This window comes from Perissodus microlepis, chromosome 3, assembly GCF_051167445.1.
Source record: "Perissodus microlepis isolate ML-2025 ecotype Zambia chromosome 3, ASM5116744v1, whole genome shotgun sequence".
NCBI lineage: Eukaryota > Metazoa > Chordata > Actinopteri > Cichliformes > Cichlidae > Perissodus > Perissodus microlepis.
The window spans coordinates 15,100,160-15,117,836 of NC_140463.1; the positions used below are offsets into that span (position 1 = coordinate 15,100,160).

A 17,677-nucleotide genomic window follows, 5' to 3' on the forward strand; every position below is an offset into this window, starting at 1 on the left:
GATGTCAAGACGTCATACGCCTGGAAAGTGCAAGTCTACACAGGCAAAGCAGCTGGCAAACAGGCGGAGGTCAACCAGGGGATGAGGGTGGTCCTGGAGATGACAGGTGGGCTCCAGGGACACATCTTCGCCTTCAAAAAGACGCACACCCTGGTGTCTTACGTCCCCCGACACAAAACAAACATCCTCCTGCTGAGCACAAAGCACCAGACTTCATCCATAACCAATGACGCCAAGAGAAAGCCAAAAATAATAACTGAGTACAACAAATGTAAGGGAGGTGTCGACAACCTTGATAAGGTAGGTGTCATTACCCATCAGTTACGCACACATTTATTCATTCTTGCTCATATATTCTTGTCTAAAATATACATAGGTTTAATGTATTTGGGTTTTTTTTTTTGTTTTTTTTTTATGTTAGGCTGTCGCCACCTCTTCATGCAGGAGGCACACAGCACGGTGGCCATTGGCCCTATTCCACCACCTCCTTGATGTCTCCCTCTACAATGGCTACGTCTTGTGGAACGAAATTGACCCATCATGGCAGCAGGCCAAATCACACAAGAGGAGGCTGTACATTGAGGAGGTGGGAGAGATGTTAGTCCAGCCACAGATAGCGAAGAGAGGCTACCTTCCCCGCTCATCACTCACAGCAGATTTGGTGAGAAGTGCGCAGGGTGCTGCTGCTGCAGGCCCCTCTTCAGGCACTAAAGCGAAAAGCAGGAGGCAATGCGAGTTTTGCTCCGACAAAAGCAGAAGAGTTGTGACCACCTGCTGCCAATGTGGAAAAGTCACATGCCAAGTCCACAGTCTTTCCATCTGCAGCATCTGCTCCACCTGAGCAGGAATGTCAGAATGATGGAATGTACCAACATCCTAAACAATTTATAGCAAATGCAAAATACAACCAACTTTTTGAATATTCTCAGAATTTTAAAGAACCCACCATTAAATCTTAGCAATCACCTAAAAGCAAATGTACAATCACTCAAAAACACATCCTAACACCCCTATATGAAATAAAACCACCAGCTAAGTGCAACAATCTGAAAAGCAAACAATACAATTAAAGTCTACCTGTGGCTGGAATGAGGCATGACGTGACCACAAGTCTCCATTTGCTGACTTTTCCTTTTTATTTCACTTGGTTGCTGTTACAATGCACCTTGGCTGCAGCGTCCCAGCTGCCAGCCAGACACACTCACAACAACCACACAACAGGACCCTACATGTGCAAGATAGCAGGCTTTTAAGTTTGCTTTAATCACTATTTTCATTCTTTTTCAGTTGCAGCTGAGTTACATTTAGGAACCAAAACTACAAGCAGACACTGTCACAACCTCTACAACGATCAACTGAGGACAAACCAACTATGCTGAACAGGTCCTGCTTGCATGGCAGTGAACATTGTGAAGAAAGCTACCTGTGTTTTGTTTTTCTTTTTAAAAAAATGTATTTATTTTTAAAAACATAAAAGTTCCACTGCAGCAATTGCCCTGATAACTACAGATAAAGCACAGATGGTATAACTGTGATGGTGTAGAAGGCTCTTTGCTTTGATTGGTCAGCCTGTTTCTTTTCTCCACTTGCTTCCCCTGGCCCTGGACGAATCAGAACACAGAGAATAGCGAGGCTGCAGAAAGATATGACTGTTACCGATAAAATCAAAACACATAACAATTGTATGGAGAGTTCATTTTGCATAACTAGAGCTCCAAAGCTCAGTCCAAAACATAGCAGCCATACACAGCCAATGCTGATGTTTCTGATCTTGACCCAATGGGTGTTTCTTAGGCCCAGGTAGGTGATGGGGTGAACAACAGCCAGGTAACGTTCTACACAGGTCAGAATGTGGACAATTATCCTCCTGTAAAAAGTCATATAATAAGCATTTAATCCAAGGTTTGTCAGTGCGGAGTTATTAATATAATTGCTACCAAGAACAAAGAAGCCCCCAACGTTCCAGATCAGTTCCATGGCAGCCATGTGGTAGGTGAAGATGTCAGAGTGACTTGCTGTTTTGAAGGAGTGCTTCTGTCGCTATTGCCTATGACCCAAGTAGAGGACGATAGTGGAGAGAGGGAGGAGGAGGATGATACCCAAGGTATTGATGGTAATGGTTATGTATCTGTTAGTGATGGGTCGGTCGCCAACAAAATGGCTCTTAGAGCCGGATCTTTGACGTGAACAACGCGAGCCGGCTGCTTATCGCGAGCCGTGTTTTTTTTTTCTCTTTTTCTCACCCTCTCTCTCGCACTTTTTTTTCTGCTTCACTCCGCATGCGAGCCTTGTGCTTTACGCTGGGAAGAGGGGGGAGGGGCGGTAGTTACACTCAGTAGCACAGGAACAGAGCAGGAGGGAGTGACAGAGAAAGAGAGCCAGGGACAACAACGTCACATTAGAAAGGTATAGTAATCATTTACAACCATTTTCAGTTGCAGATGATAAAGGATTCAGAAAGTTTATTCATGCAGGTCCATATGACAGAGAATATGCATCTTCTTGTTGTTTTCATATTATAATTTATATTTAATTGTGTTGTGGTTTGCAGTGTTTTGTGTTGTTTCACTTTAAATTTGTAAAAGGAAAAAGCTGAAAATTTAAATAGTTAAAAGTTGAAATGTGAATAGTTGATTTTTGTATTATATGATTTATTTATTACATTTTATGTGGAGTGAATAAATAAAAGTATTTTTGCGGTGGCCCCTACAGACAAAGCACATACAAACTTCAAATCACGTACGAACCCTGAAGCACGTAAAAACGCCGAAACACGTAAAAACACGTACAAACTCCGAAACACGTAAAAACACGTACAAACTCCAAAACACGTAAAAACTCAGAAGCACATAAAAACTCAAAACACGTACAAAAGATAACAGAAGTGCTCCAGGATGCTGGGCGCAGTGTTGAGCTTTTGTTACCTAGTGGCTACACAAGCCAGCAAGTACCAAATTGTGTAATTTAAGTGATCTAGGTAGCTCTGTTTTGGAAGTTCAGAGCTACCTAGATCACTTATGCTAGAAATGTGTTTTGGAGTTTGTATGTGCTTTTTGGAGTTTGTACGTGTTTTGTCTCTAGGAGCCACCGCATATATTTATATATAAACATATATAAATAAAACCACTTTTTTTTTTACATTAGTAATTCCTTTTGTGCATACTTTTATATTATTGTTAATAATAAATTAATTAAAGCTACAAAACAACCTGAAGAGCCGGTTCGGAGCCGGCTCTTTTTAGTGAGCCGAACCGAAAGAGCCGGTTCTCTAAAAAGAGCCGGAAATCCCATCACTATACACCACTAAGATGTTTTCAGAAATATGCAAGCAGGAGATGGTGGATGCTATATTACTACTAGTATAATACTTGTAACTCTGTAGCAGACAACAGTTTGATAAAGTGCTTTGCAAAAAAAGGTACCAAAAGATTAGATTCTATAACTTTCAAAGACATTTAGTTTATATAATACAGTAAATGTGTACGAATGACCTGCAATAATTCAGTCACTGACATTATCCATGACACTAGCTAAGATTTTCCTAAATGCGTGCAGATTAAAGAAAAATTATTTTACCTGGATATAATTGTTTCTGATGAGCCTCAGGTTCCAACCATGCCTTGACATTGATACCAGTTTTGTAACTCTTTTGTAACTGAAATTAAAACAGTACACAACACATGGAGCAACATTTCTTGGTCCATTTTTTAGTTTTAGCGCTGTGGCATTAGTGACCGGAAAAAAACAGAAGTAAGGGTGGACTTGAACGAAGGCTAGAAGGCTGTCCAATGGTCCAGTTTCACAGCCTCTCACTTAACCTGCCTACCCGGCCATCGAAGGATCCTACCTACCTCCTTCCCCTGAATTTGGACACAGCCATAGTATCAGGTTTTGCTTCTCCTGTCTCATTAGTCCCAGCTATGTTTCCCTTCTGTCTGTTCCCTTCTGTCTCTCATTCACTGATTGCTCCCTCTGTGTATTTAAGCCTTGTGTTTTCCTCTGCCTGTGTTGCGATCTTACCCTCATTCCGTGCTGTGTGTTCCATAGTGCTTAGTTTTTTGTATTTTCAGTTTAGTTTTTGTATTCTTAGTTTAGCTGGTTCTGTTTTGCCATCTAGCAATAAATCTAAGTTTGAGTTTATTTTCTGCCTCCGAGTGTCTGCACAGTAGGTCCTCCTTACACTACTCCTGCCTGCACACAGCCTTTACATGACACTTTGAGGCTATAATTTTTTTAGTAACTACATGGATATTAAAAATCACCCACAAAAATTATTTTATCTGAGCTGAGCACTAAATCAGATGAAAAAAGGGAAATCACATAGAAACTGAGTAAAGCCCAGGAGACGCAATTCAAATGCCTGATGCGTAGCTTTGTTCAGAATAGGCCAAGGCTTTGAAATTAATTAAAACATCAGAAGTACAAATGCAAGCCAACACCAGAAAGCAGTGTGGCAACCTCTGCTTCAGATGGAAACTCAAACATCTCACACTTTGGTCTTTCTTTGTTGAAAACCAAACCACAGAACAAATCCCACTGTGAGGGATAAAAAAAGAAGCAGCCAGAGACACAAAATGTCCGTCCTTAAGAGTGCATGCAAACCACAATGTACTACCCCTCACCCTACATGTAAAGACACTTCACGCTTCTAACACGCTGTGTTATAAAATGGTTGAAGTTGAAGTTTGGTTTGTACTTATATTTAAAACCATTAAAAAAAAAAAGCTACTCTCATGATTATAACCCATTCTGACCTTCTGAAAATAAATTACCTTTCTTATTTTGCAGAGAACAGAATGACAAGGGAGGTAGTAATATTATTAGACTTTATTTAGACTCTCAAAATACGACCTACTGTATTCTGTACTCACTGAGGCCAAACCCAGAGGAGCTGAGCACTGCAACCCAAGAACTAAATGAAATGATCTTCTTTGTTACCATAGAGTCACCAACACTAACTCAGCTCCTGACTTCTGCTCTGACACAGTTTAACCAAATCAGTGTAGAACATCAGATCATTATCTGTGGCTTTGCTGAGCTATAGCTGTTGCTGCAGCATGAAATAAGACACCACTTATTTGTCCTAGATACTAGACCACATTTCAGTTAAAGACATGCTCAGTATCAAACTTTGCATGTGTATTTCACTGATGACCACAAACCTGGTGCATATGTTTTTGGAAAAAAAAAAAGAGGCTTTCAGATTAGCAGTTGACCACATTCATGCACTTGAATTGTTTATGAGCAAGTGCACATGCAAGAAGGACAGCACTAATGGAACAATGCGCTTTACATTTAACTTTGAAATAACAGAGATAATGTTTTTATTAGCATTTGAACTTTATAACAATTATAGACATGCACACCAAAAACTGATGCCAATGTATTACTTACTAATCAATTACAAAAACAATATGTGTTGGGTATAATGCATTATAAAGTATTCACATTGGCGTAACCACATTCGATTTTTCAGTGTTTAGTTATGTAACACAATGCTGTACTAAAATCTATTACATAAAAATTTAATTATGTGACATAAAAATATGACATTTTACTGTGTGTTTCATTTTTTTTTTTTTGGCAATTTTACAGAGTAAAGAGAAAGTTACATAATAAGTATTGGGCAAATTAATTTCTCCAGAGAGTAATAAAATAACGTGTTGGATTACTTACTTAAGAAAAGTAACAGGTAATGTGTAAAAGAATACTTATTTAAATAACAACTCCAACATTGCTGAAAAATTTGGGATACCTAATTTTTTTTTCCTCTATTAAATGTGATTATGTCTTCAGTCAGCTCTCTGTAAGATATACAGGAAAAATAGACCCCCCCACCTTCCCCCCAAAAAGGCAGAAAACAAAAAATGTCAAAACATAATGGCAACCATTTGCTTTTGTACACATTACACACCAATAATAACTTATTTTCGTAGCTCCAAAAAAAAGTATGAACATTTTAGTTATGAAACATTAGCTCTCCTATCATGACTTGTCTTTTATATTTACTACCCATCACATATTATCAGAATGGAACACATAAGGCATCAATAATAACAAGTAGTCTCACCTTTGGGTTGAGTGTTACCCAGGCCTAACGTGTAGTAAATGGCTGTAGAATATAAAATATCTTCATCTGATGGAGAAAGACAGTCAAAGTGAGAGGAACGATATGTATACAGTAACATCACTGATAATGACCTTGTATTACTATAGGGTCTTTACCTTACAATATACAGTGGCACCTATTGTTGTGATATGTGCCTCATAGTTCTGTGATATCAGCTGCTCTTAAATACTTTTTTCTTTTATATTTTATTACTTTGTCATTGTGCTAGGCCAAAATATTATTTCCTGGCTCATGTTCAACACGTGAAAGAGAGAGCAAAAATCTCAGATTCTGTCTTTCTTTGACTTCCTCTTATTACTTTGTCTGGATGCGGTTGTCAAATCTCATAATTTATGGCTGTATTCTGTTTCTTCTTTTCTTACAGAAGAATGCATCCTGAGACAATTATAAAGAAGATTAATTATGTAGTATTATTAACCCAATTTGCTGCTGCTTTGACATACATACATACATACACTTTTGAAAGTTATGCATAAAATATAATTATGTTATTTTCTTTACCTCTGTCCCAGTAACCTTCGCCAAAATAATACAGTCCCACTATCCCCACCAACAGAGCAGTCAGTAAAATGGTGGCGATAATCCATGGTGGTGCAGCAGAGAAGGAGTCTCTCCCTTCTTGGCGACTGTCTGGGTTAGTTGTGGAATTTACATTTTGAGAGTGTAAACAATGGTTAAAAAAAATACTCAAAATATGAAGTAACAGGAAAAAAATAAACCATCCAAATCCATTAAAATCAGTATTTCCAATTACACGACAATGTTCTAAATGGCCAGGGAAGGTTTAGTTATCTAAATCTACAAACAACAGTTTTACTAAAAAGAACATCAGCAGTAATCAATATGGCATATACTTATCTTAAAACGTCTCAGTGTCTCACCTGTGACTTTCAGCCAGCTCTCTGGTGATACTCCAGCTCCTGAGATGTGACACTTGTAAAGTCCTTCATCTGACTTGGAAACTTCCTGGATGGTCATGCTTCCTGTGGAGGTTCTATGGATAAGACGTCCATTTTTGTAGAAATCAGCGGCTAAGTTGGAGGAAGTTGTTTTGTTTCTGCAGCTCAGAGTCACAGTTTCTTGCATTAACACAGGAACAGCAGGACTCTCCAGGATCACAGAACCATCTGAAACAGCATGCATTTGTTATTTATTTTATATACATTTTAAATTAAATGACTCATTAAATATTCTTTCTGCAAACGTACCAGTGACAGACATATTAATACTGTTGCTTCTTGTCCCTCCCCCAGTCTCATACCAGTACTCTCCACTGTTGTCTGTATAAACTGTTTTAATCTTGCAGGATGATCCTGTTGGTGTTCTCTCGTTAGTTATGTTACATGGTTTTATTTTCCCTTTGAATTTATGCACAACTTCACAATAAACAACTCCTTCACAGTGAAATGTTACTGTTTCGTATTTAAAGAACTGCAATCTGTTTGGAACAATATGAAGAAAAACTGCATCTGAAACAAAAAAAAGGAAACTTTAGTTTAAAGTTTTACTGCAAAAAATGCTGTTCTAGACTCAAGGTGTCCGGTGATCCACCTGACTCAAACAGGCTCTCCTCTACACAGTCATTTAAAAAAAATGCTTTGCTTCGAACATTACAGCTAACAACTGTATTTTCCTGTTTCAGTGCAGCTAGCCAAGTAATGAAGAGTCCATTACTGCTAAAGAGACAGAGTGAAAATAGACAGTTTCTTAATGTAAAAGTCATTGTTGCAGCCAGGAATGAAAGTTGAAGTTGAACTGAGTTTTTGTTTTAGTGTTGCTATTTTCTTCTGAGTTATCAATTCTGTCCCTATTAGCAGCAACCGGTTGACCAACCACATGAGGTCACATTCCATACAGACGGAAGATGACACTAAACATGTTTTTCGAACTTTGACTTGACCCACTTATTTTTTTTAATCTAACCGACAGTGTTACATCTACTAAAAAGAACATGGGCAGTAATTCATATGGCATCTATGTATATACTATAGCTCAGTGTCTCACCTGTGACTTTCAGCCAGCTCTCTGGTGATTCTCCAACTCCTGAGATGCGACACTTGTAAAGCCCTTCATCTGACTTGGAAACTCTCTGGATGGTCATGTTTCCTGTGGAGCTACCAATTATGTGACGTCCATCTTTATAGAAATCAGCTTTGAAGTTGAAGGATGCAATTTTGTTTCTGCAGCTCAGAGTCACAGTTTCTTCCATTAACACAGGAACAGCAGGACTCTCCAGGATCACAGGACCATCTGAAACAACAAGCATTTAATATTTATTTTATATTAACTTAAAATGATTCATTAAATATTATTTCTGCAAAAGTACCAGTGACAGAGATGTTGATGCTGTTGCTTCTTGTCCCTCCTTCAGTCTCATACCAGTACTCTCCACTGTCGTCTGTATAAGTAGTTTTAATCTTGCAGGATGATCCTGTTGGTGTTCTCTCATTTGTTTTGTTACATGATTTTATTTTCCCTTTGAATTTATGCATAACTTCACAATAATCGACTCCTTCACAGTAAAATGTCACTGCATCATATTCAAAGAACTGCAATCTGTTTGGATAAATATGAAGAGAAACTGCATCTGAAACAAAGAAAAAGGAAAACTTTAGTTTAAAGTTTTACTACTGAAACTGGTGTTCTAGATTTAAGCAAAGAAAGAATAAAAAGAGTAAATTAAAAAACCTGCAATTCTTGTGATGATGAACCAAGAACAGAGAGCAGAAGAGGTTCACAAAAGAACAAGTTGTGCTGCTTCCTACTTTTTTGACTAAATTGCTGTCTCCTCTGAAATGTTAAATATTTTTCACATAGATGAGCAAACAGCTGGTACTCACCAACTTTCTGACCCTGTACACCCATCAGAGTCATGATGGTCATCACTGAAGAGAGATAAAGATTTACTAAGATACCTGTTGAATCCTACAGCTACTAATAAATTCAAGAAACAAAAAAAAGAAACAAAAACAAAGTCATTTTTTTTACAGAATTATTAACTTAGCATTTATAGTAATGTGGAAAAAGAGAAAGTACTCACACAGTATGATGCAGAGAGCTCTGATCTCCATGTCTCCTTGCCGCAGACTGACATATAAAATCAGTTTGCAGAGGGCATCTACTAGAACAATTTTAATATTAATTGAATATTTTTATGACTTTAGGCAATGAAACAATATAGTTTTACAGTTTCCAAAGAAGCTCAGTTGCTTTTGTGTTAAGTCAAGCCTCACTGTTTCAGTTCACTGTCAGTGGGTGGAACAAAAAACCAGTTCAGACTAATGCTGTGTTTGATGCAGCTTGTAGACTGGTTCATGTTTCCTGTGCACAGTTGGGTGAACTGTGCTGAGATATGTCACAGAAGTAGTGAACATTTGAAACATCTTCCAGGGGTACTCAGCCCACTCAAGGAATTACCAAAGTCATTGAAGCTATTTTTCGTCACAGGATAGTTAATATTGCTAAATATTAGATAAATATTAGATATTATTAGATAATATAAGATAAATAATTGCAATTCCGTTATTCACACATAGTTCAGGTTTACATGAATGCAAGTCACACTTCCATTCAGGTATACTCAGAAAATGTTAGAGAGAGTGTGATGGTAAGCCACACATGGTAAGACTCACACCAGTAGTTCGTGTCACTACTCGTCCAATATATTATTTCATTATTAAATTAGCTCATTTCTACATCACACCTTGCAATGTTTATATGAAGTGCACACATATCAATGCTGCAAAGTTAAATTATATTTTATGTTGTATTAATACCGATTTTTTGTTTGTTTGACATACCTGGTGGTTTGGCTTTTTCTTACTGGTTGCCAAAAGATGTGGTAAAGGGCTGGGGAATCTGACGTTCTCCTGAGAGCCTCAATGGACTGAACCACATGCTTCATTGCCTGGAAGGTGTTTAGAGTTTATTTCATTGTTTTGTGTTGGTTGGTTATGTGGCAGCCACTTTATCTTCTCTTCGTGTGTTATATAGTTTAGCTAAACCAGTAATAAAGTTCCCTGATATGTCAATTCAAGAGGTCAGTTTGGCTTATGTATGTTTGAGATCTGTTTGTTATTATTTTGAGTTTAGTTTATTGAGTTGACCTCTTTTATTTGTCTGTCCAAGCTTTGGATTTGTTAATCATTTTTTCACATTTCTGGGTAAATAAAAACTTTATTTTTTGAACTAAACACCTGTGTGCTCTATACTGCTTTACTACTTGGTCCCCGACAGAGAGCATCTATGCACGTTGAATGAGCACCTCATCACAACAGCTAAACCATATCCTGTTATTCATTATCATTATGTCACCAAAACTCGCTGAGCGTTTGACTTTTGCTTTCACTCAGTTTTGACCAAACAAATGGAAAAAGGCACTTAATTTTCTTTGGCTTTGTTAAATAGCTTCTGCTGCAGCATGAAACAAAACATCACTTATTATGTCTGGGTACTAGACCACAATTCAGCCAAAGACATGTTCAGTCTCAAACAGGTTTACTTCATTGCTGACCACAAACTTGGTTCTTCTGTTTTGGAAAAGTAATATGACACCCTCCGAGTAGTGGCTGACCACACTGAGTGCATTTGAAAGCTGCAGGAGCTCTTTTCTTGTAAAAGCATTCATATATGTGTACAAGGACAAAGCAAATGAAACTGAAAGCAGATGATTAAATACACATGAACTACAATAAATTATACACAAGCACATCAAATACAGCTGCACTGCTTTTAAATTGGAACAACTGTATTTAATTGGGTTACTACATTGTTATTACAATTATGAGCTTTGGGTAGTGACTGAAAACAATAGATCAAGGATGCATTTTATTTTTTTTGTTTTTATTTTTATGTTTAACATGTTTAAAATGTTCCTATTTGTATACAGGATTAGTATACTGTTAATTTGACACAGTTTAAGGTAAGGGCAGAGGTCACTTCTGTTTAGAAAAAAGGTCAGAGAAGCTGCTCATGGTGACTGTCTGGTGATTATCAAGCTAAGGAAGAAATAATAAGTCCTAAGTTTCCAAGAAATAATGCCTTTGATGAAGATACTTCATCTGATCCAGCCCTAACTATATGCCATTGCAAAAAGGTTTAAAGTTTTAAGCTTAATCTTAAAAGTAGAGATAGTGTATGTTCCACAAAAGAGGAGCCTGAAAATTGAAGGCTCTTCCTCCCATTCTACTTTTGATTCATTAAAATAAAATAGGAGCAGGATTTTGAATAAAATCCTGGATTTAACAGGGAGCCAATGAAGGGAAGCCAATACAGGAGGAGGAGCAGGAGGAGATAATATGTTTAAAATCAACAGGTCGTTACTTACTAAGGATGGTATGAATTACATCTCAGGCTCATTCTATGCCAGAATATTATTAACCTAGATGTAAATGTGTTAGTAGTGTCTCTTTAAATGTTTGTTTTCATGTTGGCTTGAAATAAAATATTGTCCGTTGCTGGTACTGAAGCTTCCTTACAAAGTGTGACAACCACACAGTGGAACAGCATGTCTATTACATAATTTGCTGTGATATTAAGTTGCTCAGGCAGCAGATCTGGGATGCGGAAACACATGACAGTGGTGGTGTTGGCAGCATCTGATCAATCACAAAGGCAGTTTTCTTCCACACAAGAAATATCAGAGACATGATCGGATGGTGAGGCAGAAATTGCTTAAGTTTGTTTCAGATCAAAGCAACATTAATTTTGTAGATAGAACAGGTACACTTGCTGTGTGTTCTATGTTCTAGTAGCTAAAATAGCACTAAAGTAAAAGAGACCATGCAACAGATTAGAATCAAGTATACTATATAGGCTAGTATTATATTTTTCTAAATCACAAAATTAATACACAAACAAAAAACGCAGTTTTAAGTTCCTTAAGTGATTTTGGCGATTTACACTGGTAAAAACTGAACCATCTTTGTAGCACAGAAACGCTTGAGGAGAACCCTGAAGTTACACGGATAAGTCAAACTCCTGTTGTACAGGTCTCAGGACAGCTGTGTCAGCTGGAAGGTGAATGGACACACCCACTGTAGAGGAGGAATGCAAATACACTTGATAGACAAAGGCAGATCAGATCAGAATGACAGAAAATTAATGCTTCCAGTGGGTCCCTTTGCATTGATGGCAGCATGTGTTCATTTCAATCCATCTCTGCCACCTGCAGTAAATCATGAACATTGCAGCATTCACTTTTGTCAGGCAGAAAAACACTATATGCGTGTTGACCCTGAGTACAGTTTTGACTATGATGAAGAATAATAACCAGATGTGCATATAAGAAATCATCTTTAGGACCAGCTGCAAATATACCAATCATGATTTTTTTAGCTTTTTATTTTTTTTTTATCATTATTCAGCACATCAGCATATTAAAGTGTCTCACCTAGAGTTATATATTTGTATTAATCATTGCACATTATTGTTGGCAACTATGGTCTCTAGCAAGGCAGCCACTGCTAAAGTTTTGCAGATCCAATTCCATTATCAATATCACTTATCCATTTTCTTATCGATTCTCATTGGCTCCACTTTGACAGTCACCACCATCACTAAGCAGCATGTGGAAGACATTACATTTGTAAATGAATTACCTGCTGTATGGTTAGATGGCTGTGTATGTTGGAGGTATTCCACATCTTTTTTGCAATCAGTGTTGGAGCTATTACTCAAAAAAATGTAATATTACACATTTAAAACACTTTTCTTAAAAGCAATGTGGTGCATTCTTCCAGGAGAATGTAACTCAGTATACAACTGGTTAAATTGCTTTTGCATTTGTCTGTAAAATAACCTGAAACACACCATCTCATAATTACTATTTAACAATATAAACTTATAGGCTACAGTCCTACACACCAACACAAATCCCTATCCTAATGAGGACACAGATATGATATTTGTCTTTGGTATTTAGTTATGAACACAAAGCCGGCAGTCCAAAGCAAAGATGAAAACCAGCACAAAGTGATCACCACAATCATTCTGTTTCAGAACCAAGAACAGGTGGAAATGGAAACTGGAGCCTGGCTGCCCATCCATTTTTTACTTGCTTAAGGTCACAGTCTGGCTGCTGGACTGGGGTAGGCATTCACTCAGCTTTAGTATCACTTTTGTTTCTTGGCTAGCTTAGCATTAGCATGCTGTCTGTATAGATTGTTGCAAAGAACCAAGTTGTGTTAACATACTGCATAATGCACTTTTTTGTCCAGTTTGCACTTCACCATTATGGTCTTGCCCTTTTTGCAATAAAAAAGTAATAATACATATAATAGTAGTAAAAAGTGCCACTATTTTTCTCTCTGGGATATGAACTAAAATCAGCTGATTGTAGTGCAAGTGCAAGTTGAACTGATAAATGGAATCAGTAAGTAAACAAGGAAATGGACAACTCTTCTTTATTCCAATCTCTATGTAGCAGTCAGTGGGGTGACTTCATCCTTGGGAAAGATACTAATGCTTGACTTGGTCTGTGTTCATCAGAGTATGAATGTTAGATACAAAAACAGTGTTTGTGTGAATGGCTGGCAATAAAATAGAACCAGAATTATAATATTTTAATTATCCCTATGTGGTTTACAGTTGCTCCAAGACATTAACAGTAACATGGTGAACTAATTAAATATTGCAATACATTATAAAGTTTACAAAATATAGCTCTAATATATACAAATAGCTCAATTATAGACACCAAAATATTACAGAGGTTCATATTAGGCCAACGTATCACCATCATCCAGGTACACGGTTATAATACTCCAAATGTTGCTTAAATGGTAATAATGTCTTCATGAGGGGCAATTGGGAAATTGATCAGTGTTCAAAATGTCTATGACTACATTCATCAGTGAGAGGTATGAGTCTCTGCATCAATATAAATTGGATAATGAATACTTATTACTTATCACGCATTTCCTCAATAATGACATTTTTAAATTGTAATTGTTTTCCTTTTTGTGTTGTTTTTTTGTATTTTGCCTTTTGCAAAATGTACTGTTTTGTCTTTTTTTTAACATAGGGAGTGCGGCACTACCCACACGACCCCGACTTCACATGGTCTGGCTCTGAGGTGTCACCAACATTTAAAACATCACAGCATTTTAACAACAATAAATGTAACAATCTCTACATTTTAGTTTGATAATAAAAATGAAAGTTTGATGCAGAGACACATCACATGCACACAATTGTGCATGTCTTGCAGAGACATTTTTGACCACTGCCAACAGTAAAAAAAAAAAAAAACCTATAAAAAACAGTCCTAACCACTCTGTGTCTAAGCAGTCACAGCACATGATGCATCAAATAGAGCGTGAGGTGAGGTAAAGTAAAGTAATGAGGTACAGCTTTCTATTGTCTATTTGTGCTACTTGTAATCATTCCCGTCACTGCTTGCAGTAACATGACATTTACATTTACATGAGACTGAACTTGAGTTAGTTTTTGCGGCTCTGAATTTCCCAGAGTTAAGAAGTCCCACCACCACCAGCAGCAGAGCCACCATCACCATGGTGAACACGGTCCGTAAGACGAGGTAGATATGACAGCTGGCCTCTGAGAAGGGGTTTGTCTCAGTGTCTGTGTGATGAGTTTTCAAGTGATCGACTGGAGAGATGATAGAAATTAATTAACTATATGTGGTCACCTTGGTTATTTACCTTGGATCTACATTTAATATTGTTAAATTCAAGGGCTGAAAAGTTGCCAGAGATGCAGTTCCTCCAATGTCCACAAGAGGACAAAGTTAGTTAATCCCCATAGACTGCCAAACTGTTAAAGGCTTAACTAGGGAAGAAAGATTGTGTAACAATTTTGTGTGACAAAAATATAGTGAATTATTTAGTAATGAAACAGTTTTTAATCACACAAAGCAGGAGACAGGAGTGATGAGAACAGAGTTAGACTACAATTTCTGCTGATTTTGTCTGACAGAATAGAAACAACTTAAGTTTCTTTATAGCTGACACATTACTCACACATTACAGTTGTAATACTACTGGCATTAAAAGGGAGAATAAAAGACCTCTTCATTGTCTCACCTGTGGTACTGAGCCAGGTCTCTGGTGATTCTCCAGCTCCTGAGATGCTGCACTTGTAATATCCTTCATCAGACTTTGAAACTCTGGATGGTCATGTTTTGTGTGGAGTTGGTGCTGATGTGGAGTCCATCTTTATAGAAATCAGTTGTGAAGTTGAAGGAAGTTGTCTTGTTTCTGCAGCCCAGGGTCACAGCTTCTCCCTCCATCACAGGAACAGCAGGGATCTCCAGGATCACAGAACCAGCTAAGTAACATGAGTCTGATATTAAGTTGATATTACATGTAATTAAAATGAATCACAAAATATTGTCTCACTGCAAACATACCAGTGACAGAGATGTTGATACTGTTGCTTCTGATCACTCCTTTAGTCTCATGCCAGTACTCCCCACTGTCATCACGATAAACATTTGTGATGGTGCAGGATGATCCTGTCGGTGTTCTCTTGTTAGTTTTGGGACATGTTTTTATTTTCCCTTTGAGTTTATGCACAACGTCACAATAAAAAAAAAACTTCACAGTAAAATGTCACTGCCTCATATTCAAAGAACTGTAGTCTGTTTGGAAGGATATGAAGAGAAACTGCATCTAGATGAAGAAAAAGAGACAGGTGCAGTTTACTGATGAATTCAAAAACTTCTGGAATTACTCTTACAATAAAACAAAATGGAAAGCATAACAGTAAATAAAATCCTCATCATAACTGGGTAATCGGCTATGAGAACTTTCCCAGTGATTAAACCCAGAATTAGGGGGAAGAACGACAAGAGATGCAGTACAGGGCCAAAAGTTGGACGCCAGCCTGTGACACTGTACTCTGAGCTAAACTGGCACATCCTCTTTTACTTCTTTTAAACTGCCTACTGCTTCGAACTAAAAAAATTAAATTAATGGTCATACCAGTGAGAAACAGATTATACTCACCAGCTTTCTGAGAATGTGAGCAGAGCAGGACCGTGATGATCATCACTGATAAGCCAAAAACACAGATAAAAATCAGCATATTCACTTTTAAAACTTGTTGAATCTAGCAGCTAAAAATGGTATGTTACATCTCTAATGTGCCACCAAAAGGATCCTCAGTATGATAGCTTTAAAATGTTACAACATTTTCACATTACCAAAGTCTTTATAGTTTAGCTTTAATGTATAAATGGAGACAGTACTCACACAGTCTGATGCAGAGAGCTCTGACCTCCATGATGTCTTGCTGCAGACCAACAGACTCTCTTTGTGTGACTAATTTGAAAGAACTCTAAATAGTTTTCAGAGAACCAGAGGTGAGGTTGTGGTAGGTCATCTGACACAAAGACAGCCTGATGCTGCTTTCAGTGAAACTTGTAGTTATTTAACCTTCACCTTATGCTTGGATTAGAGCAGCAATGGGTTCATTATTCTTCTGCTTTTTTATTTAATCAAACAGTTACTCTACATTTTGTGATGAAGCCAGTTTTAAACTGAAGCTGGAAGCAGCGAAAAAGAGATCCACATAACTATTTCAAGCAATGTCAGAATTATTTGAATACATACATAAAAGTTGGTGTTTTCTGATACATATAGATGATTGTTTTAATCTTCTACTGCAGAAGATAAAAACAATGCTTTATAGTGAAGACACACATTTCAGTGCAAACTTGTCATCTTATGCTTTGTTTAGCAGGAAGAGTTGTGGACCCAATATGAGGGAGTCAAAGGCTGAACTGAACTCAGAATCAGTTTTATTTGAATAATTAATTTAAGTTACATTTGTATTATATTATAACATATTTATATTATAAGTTATAAGTTAAATTATTCAAATTTAACTGGCAGGAACTCAGAGATCCAAACAGGCAAAATATGCAGCAAGAACAAGATCGTGACACTGGATGGAGAGAGAGAGAAAGACCATATATACACGCAAGAGGGAATCAGGGCGGAGGGAAAACACCTGCGGAAGATGGATGGACATAATCTAACTGATGAGACAGGGGAAGCAAAACTGAACATGTGCACCCAACAAAAGACTGTCAGAATAAAACAAATAATAAAACACAAGAAACACATGAGATGCAGTTTGTCTAAATACAGAGAACAGATGGAGGAAACAGACACAAGACCACGAAGACACAAAATGGGGGCGAGTGAGTGAGGGACAAGCAGCATGACAGAAACCGGACAGACACACAGAGACATGAATGGGAAACAGATGAAAAAACATGGTGACAAGACAGACTTTACAGTGAGGTACAACTAACTAACACATGAGATTCTGGGGAGGACACACAGAGGCAAGACCAAGACAAACAGGACACGAAAGAGAACAGACCAAATAAACAAGTAACTAAGAACTAGAAATACACATGAGTAAACTACAAGCAGAAGGAAACTAAACAATACCAAATAATAAGAAACACATATCACCACAATAATAAACAAAGTCCAAAAACACAAAAACACTGGGTCATTAGGAGCATTAGAGTTCCAAACAAAGAACAAGCAGTTTAGGGGCCTGGCCACGTAG

General features: G+C 37.5%; 1 protein-coding gene and 1 pseudogene across 2 annotated transcripts; both read right to left on the bottom strand.

The window, feature by feature from the left end:
* Positions 1–1,503: 1,503 nt before the first annotated feature.
* Positions 1,504–9,210, bottom strand: LOC146390113 (low affinity immunoglobulin gamma Fc region receptor III-A-like). Its single transcript, XM_084920558.1, has 8 exons — positions 9,171–9,210; positions 8,971–9,015; positions 8,457–8,717; positions 8,135–8,380; positions 7,012–7,257; positions 6,632–6,760; positions 6,071–6,136; positions 1,504–1,601 (listed from the first exon to the last, which is right to left on the bottom strand). Exons 1-8 carry the CDS (start codon positions 9,199–9,201, stop codon positions 1,504–1,506), a joined length of 1,122 nt encoding a protein of 373 aa, XP_084776684.1. The 5' UTR covers positions 9,202–9,210.
* Positions 9,211–13,677: 4,467 nt separating this feature from the next.
* On the bottom strand, positions 13,678–16,177 carry LOC146390114 (high affinity immunoglobulin gamma Fc receptor I-like; annotated as a pseudogene). The gene is made up of 4 exons (XR_014799795.1): positions 16,099–16,177; positions 15,501–15,762; positions 15,175–15,418; positions 13,678–14,740 (listed from the first exon to the last, which is right to left on the bottom strand). The product of XR_014799795.1 is annotated as a high affinity immunoglobulin gamma Fc receptor I-like (transcript).
* Positions 16,178–17,677: the final 1,500 nt, after the last annotated feature.

Coding starts and splice junctions, on each gene's coding strand:
- LOC146390113 (XM_084920558.1), bottom strand. CDS start 9,201: ATGGAGATCAGAGCTCTCTGCATCATACTGT. Junction 9,016..9,170: donor AGCTCTCTGCATCATACTGT/GTGAGTACTTTC, acceptor ATCTCTCTTCAG/TGATGACCATCATGACTCTG. Junction 8,381..8,456: donor CATCAACATCTCTGTCACTG/GTACTTTTGCAG, acceptor TTGTTGTTTCAG/ATGGTCCTGTGATCCTGGAG.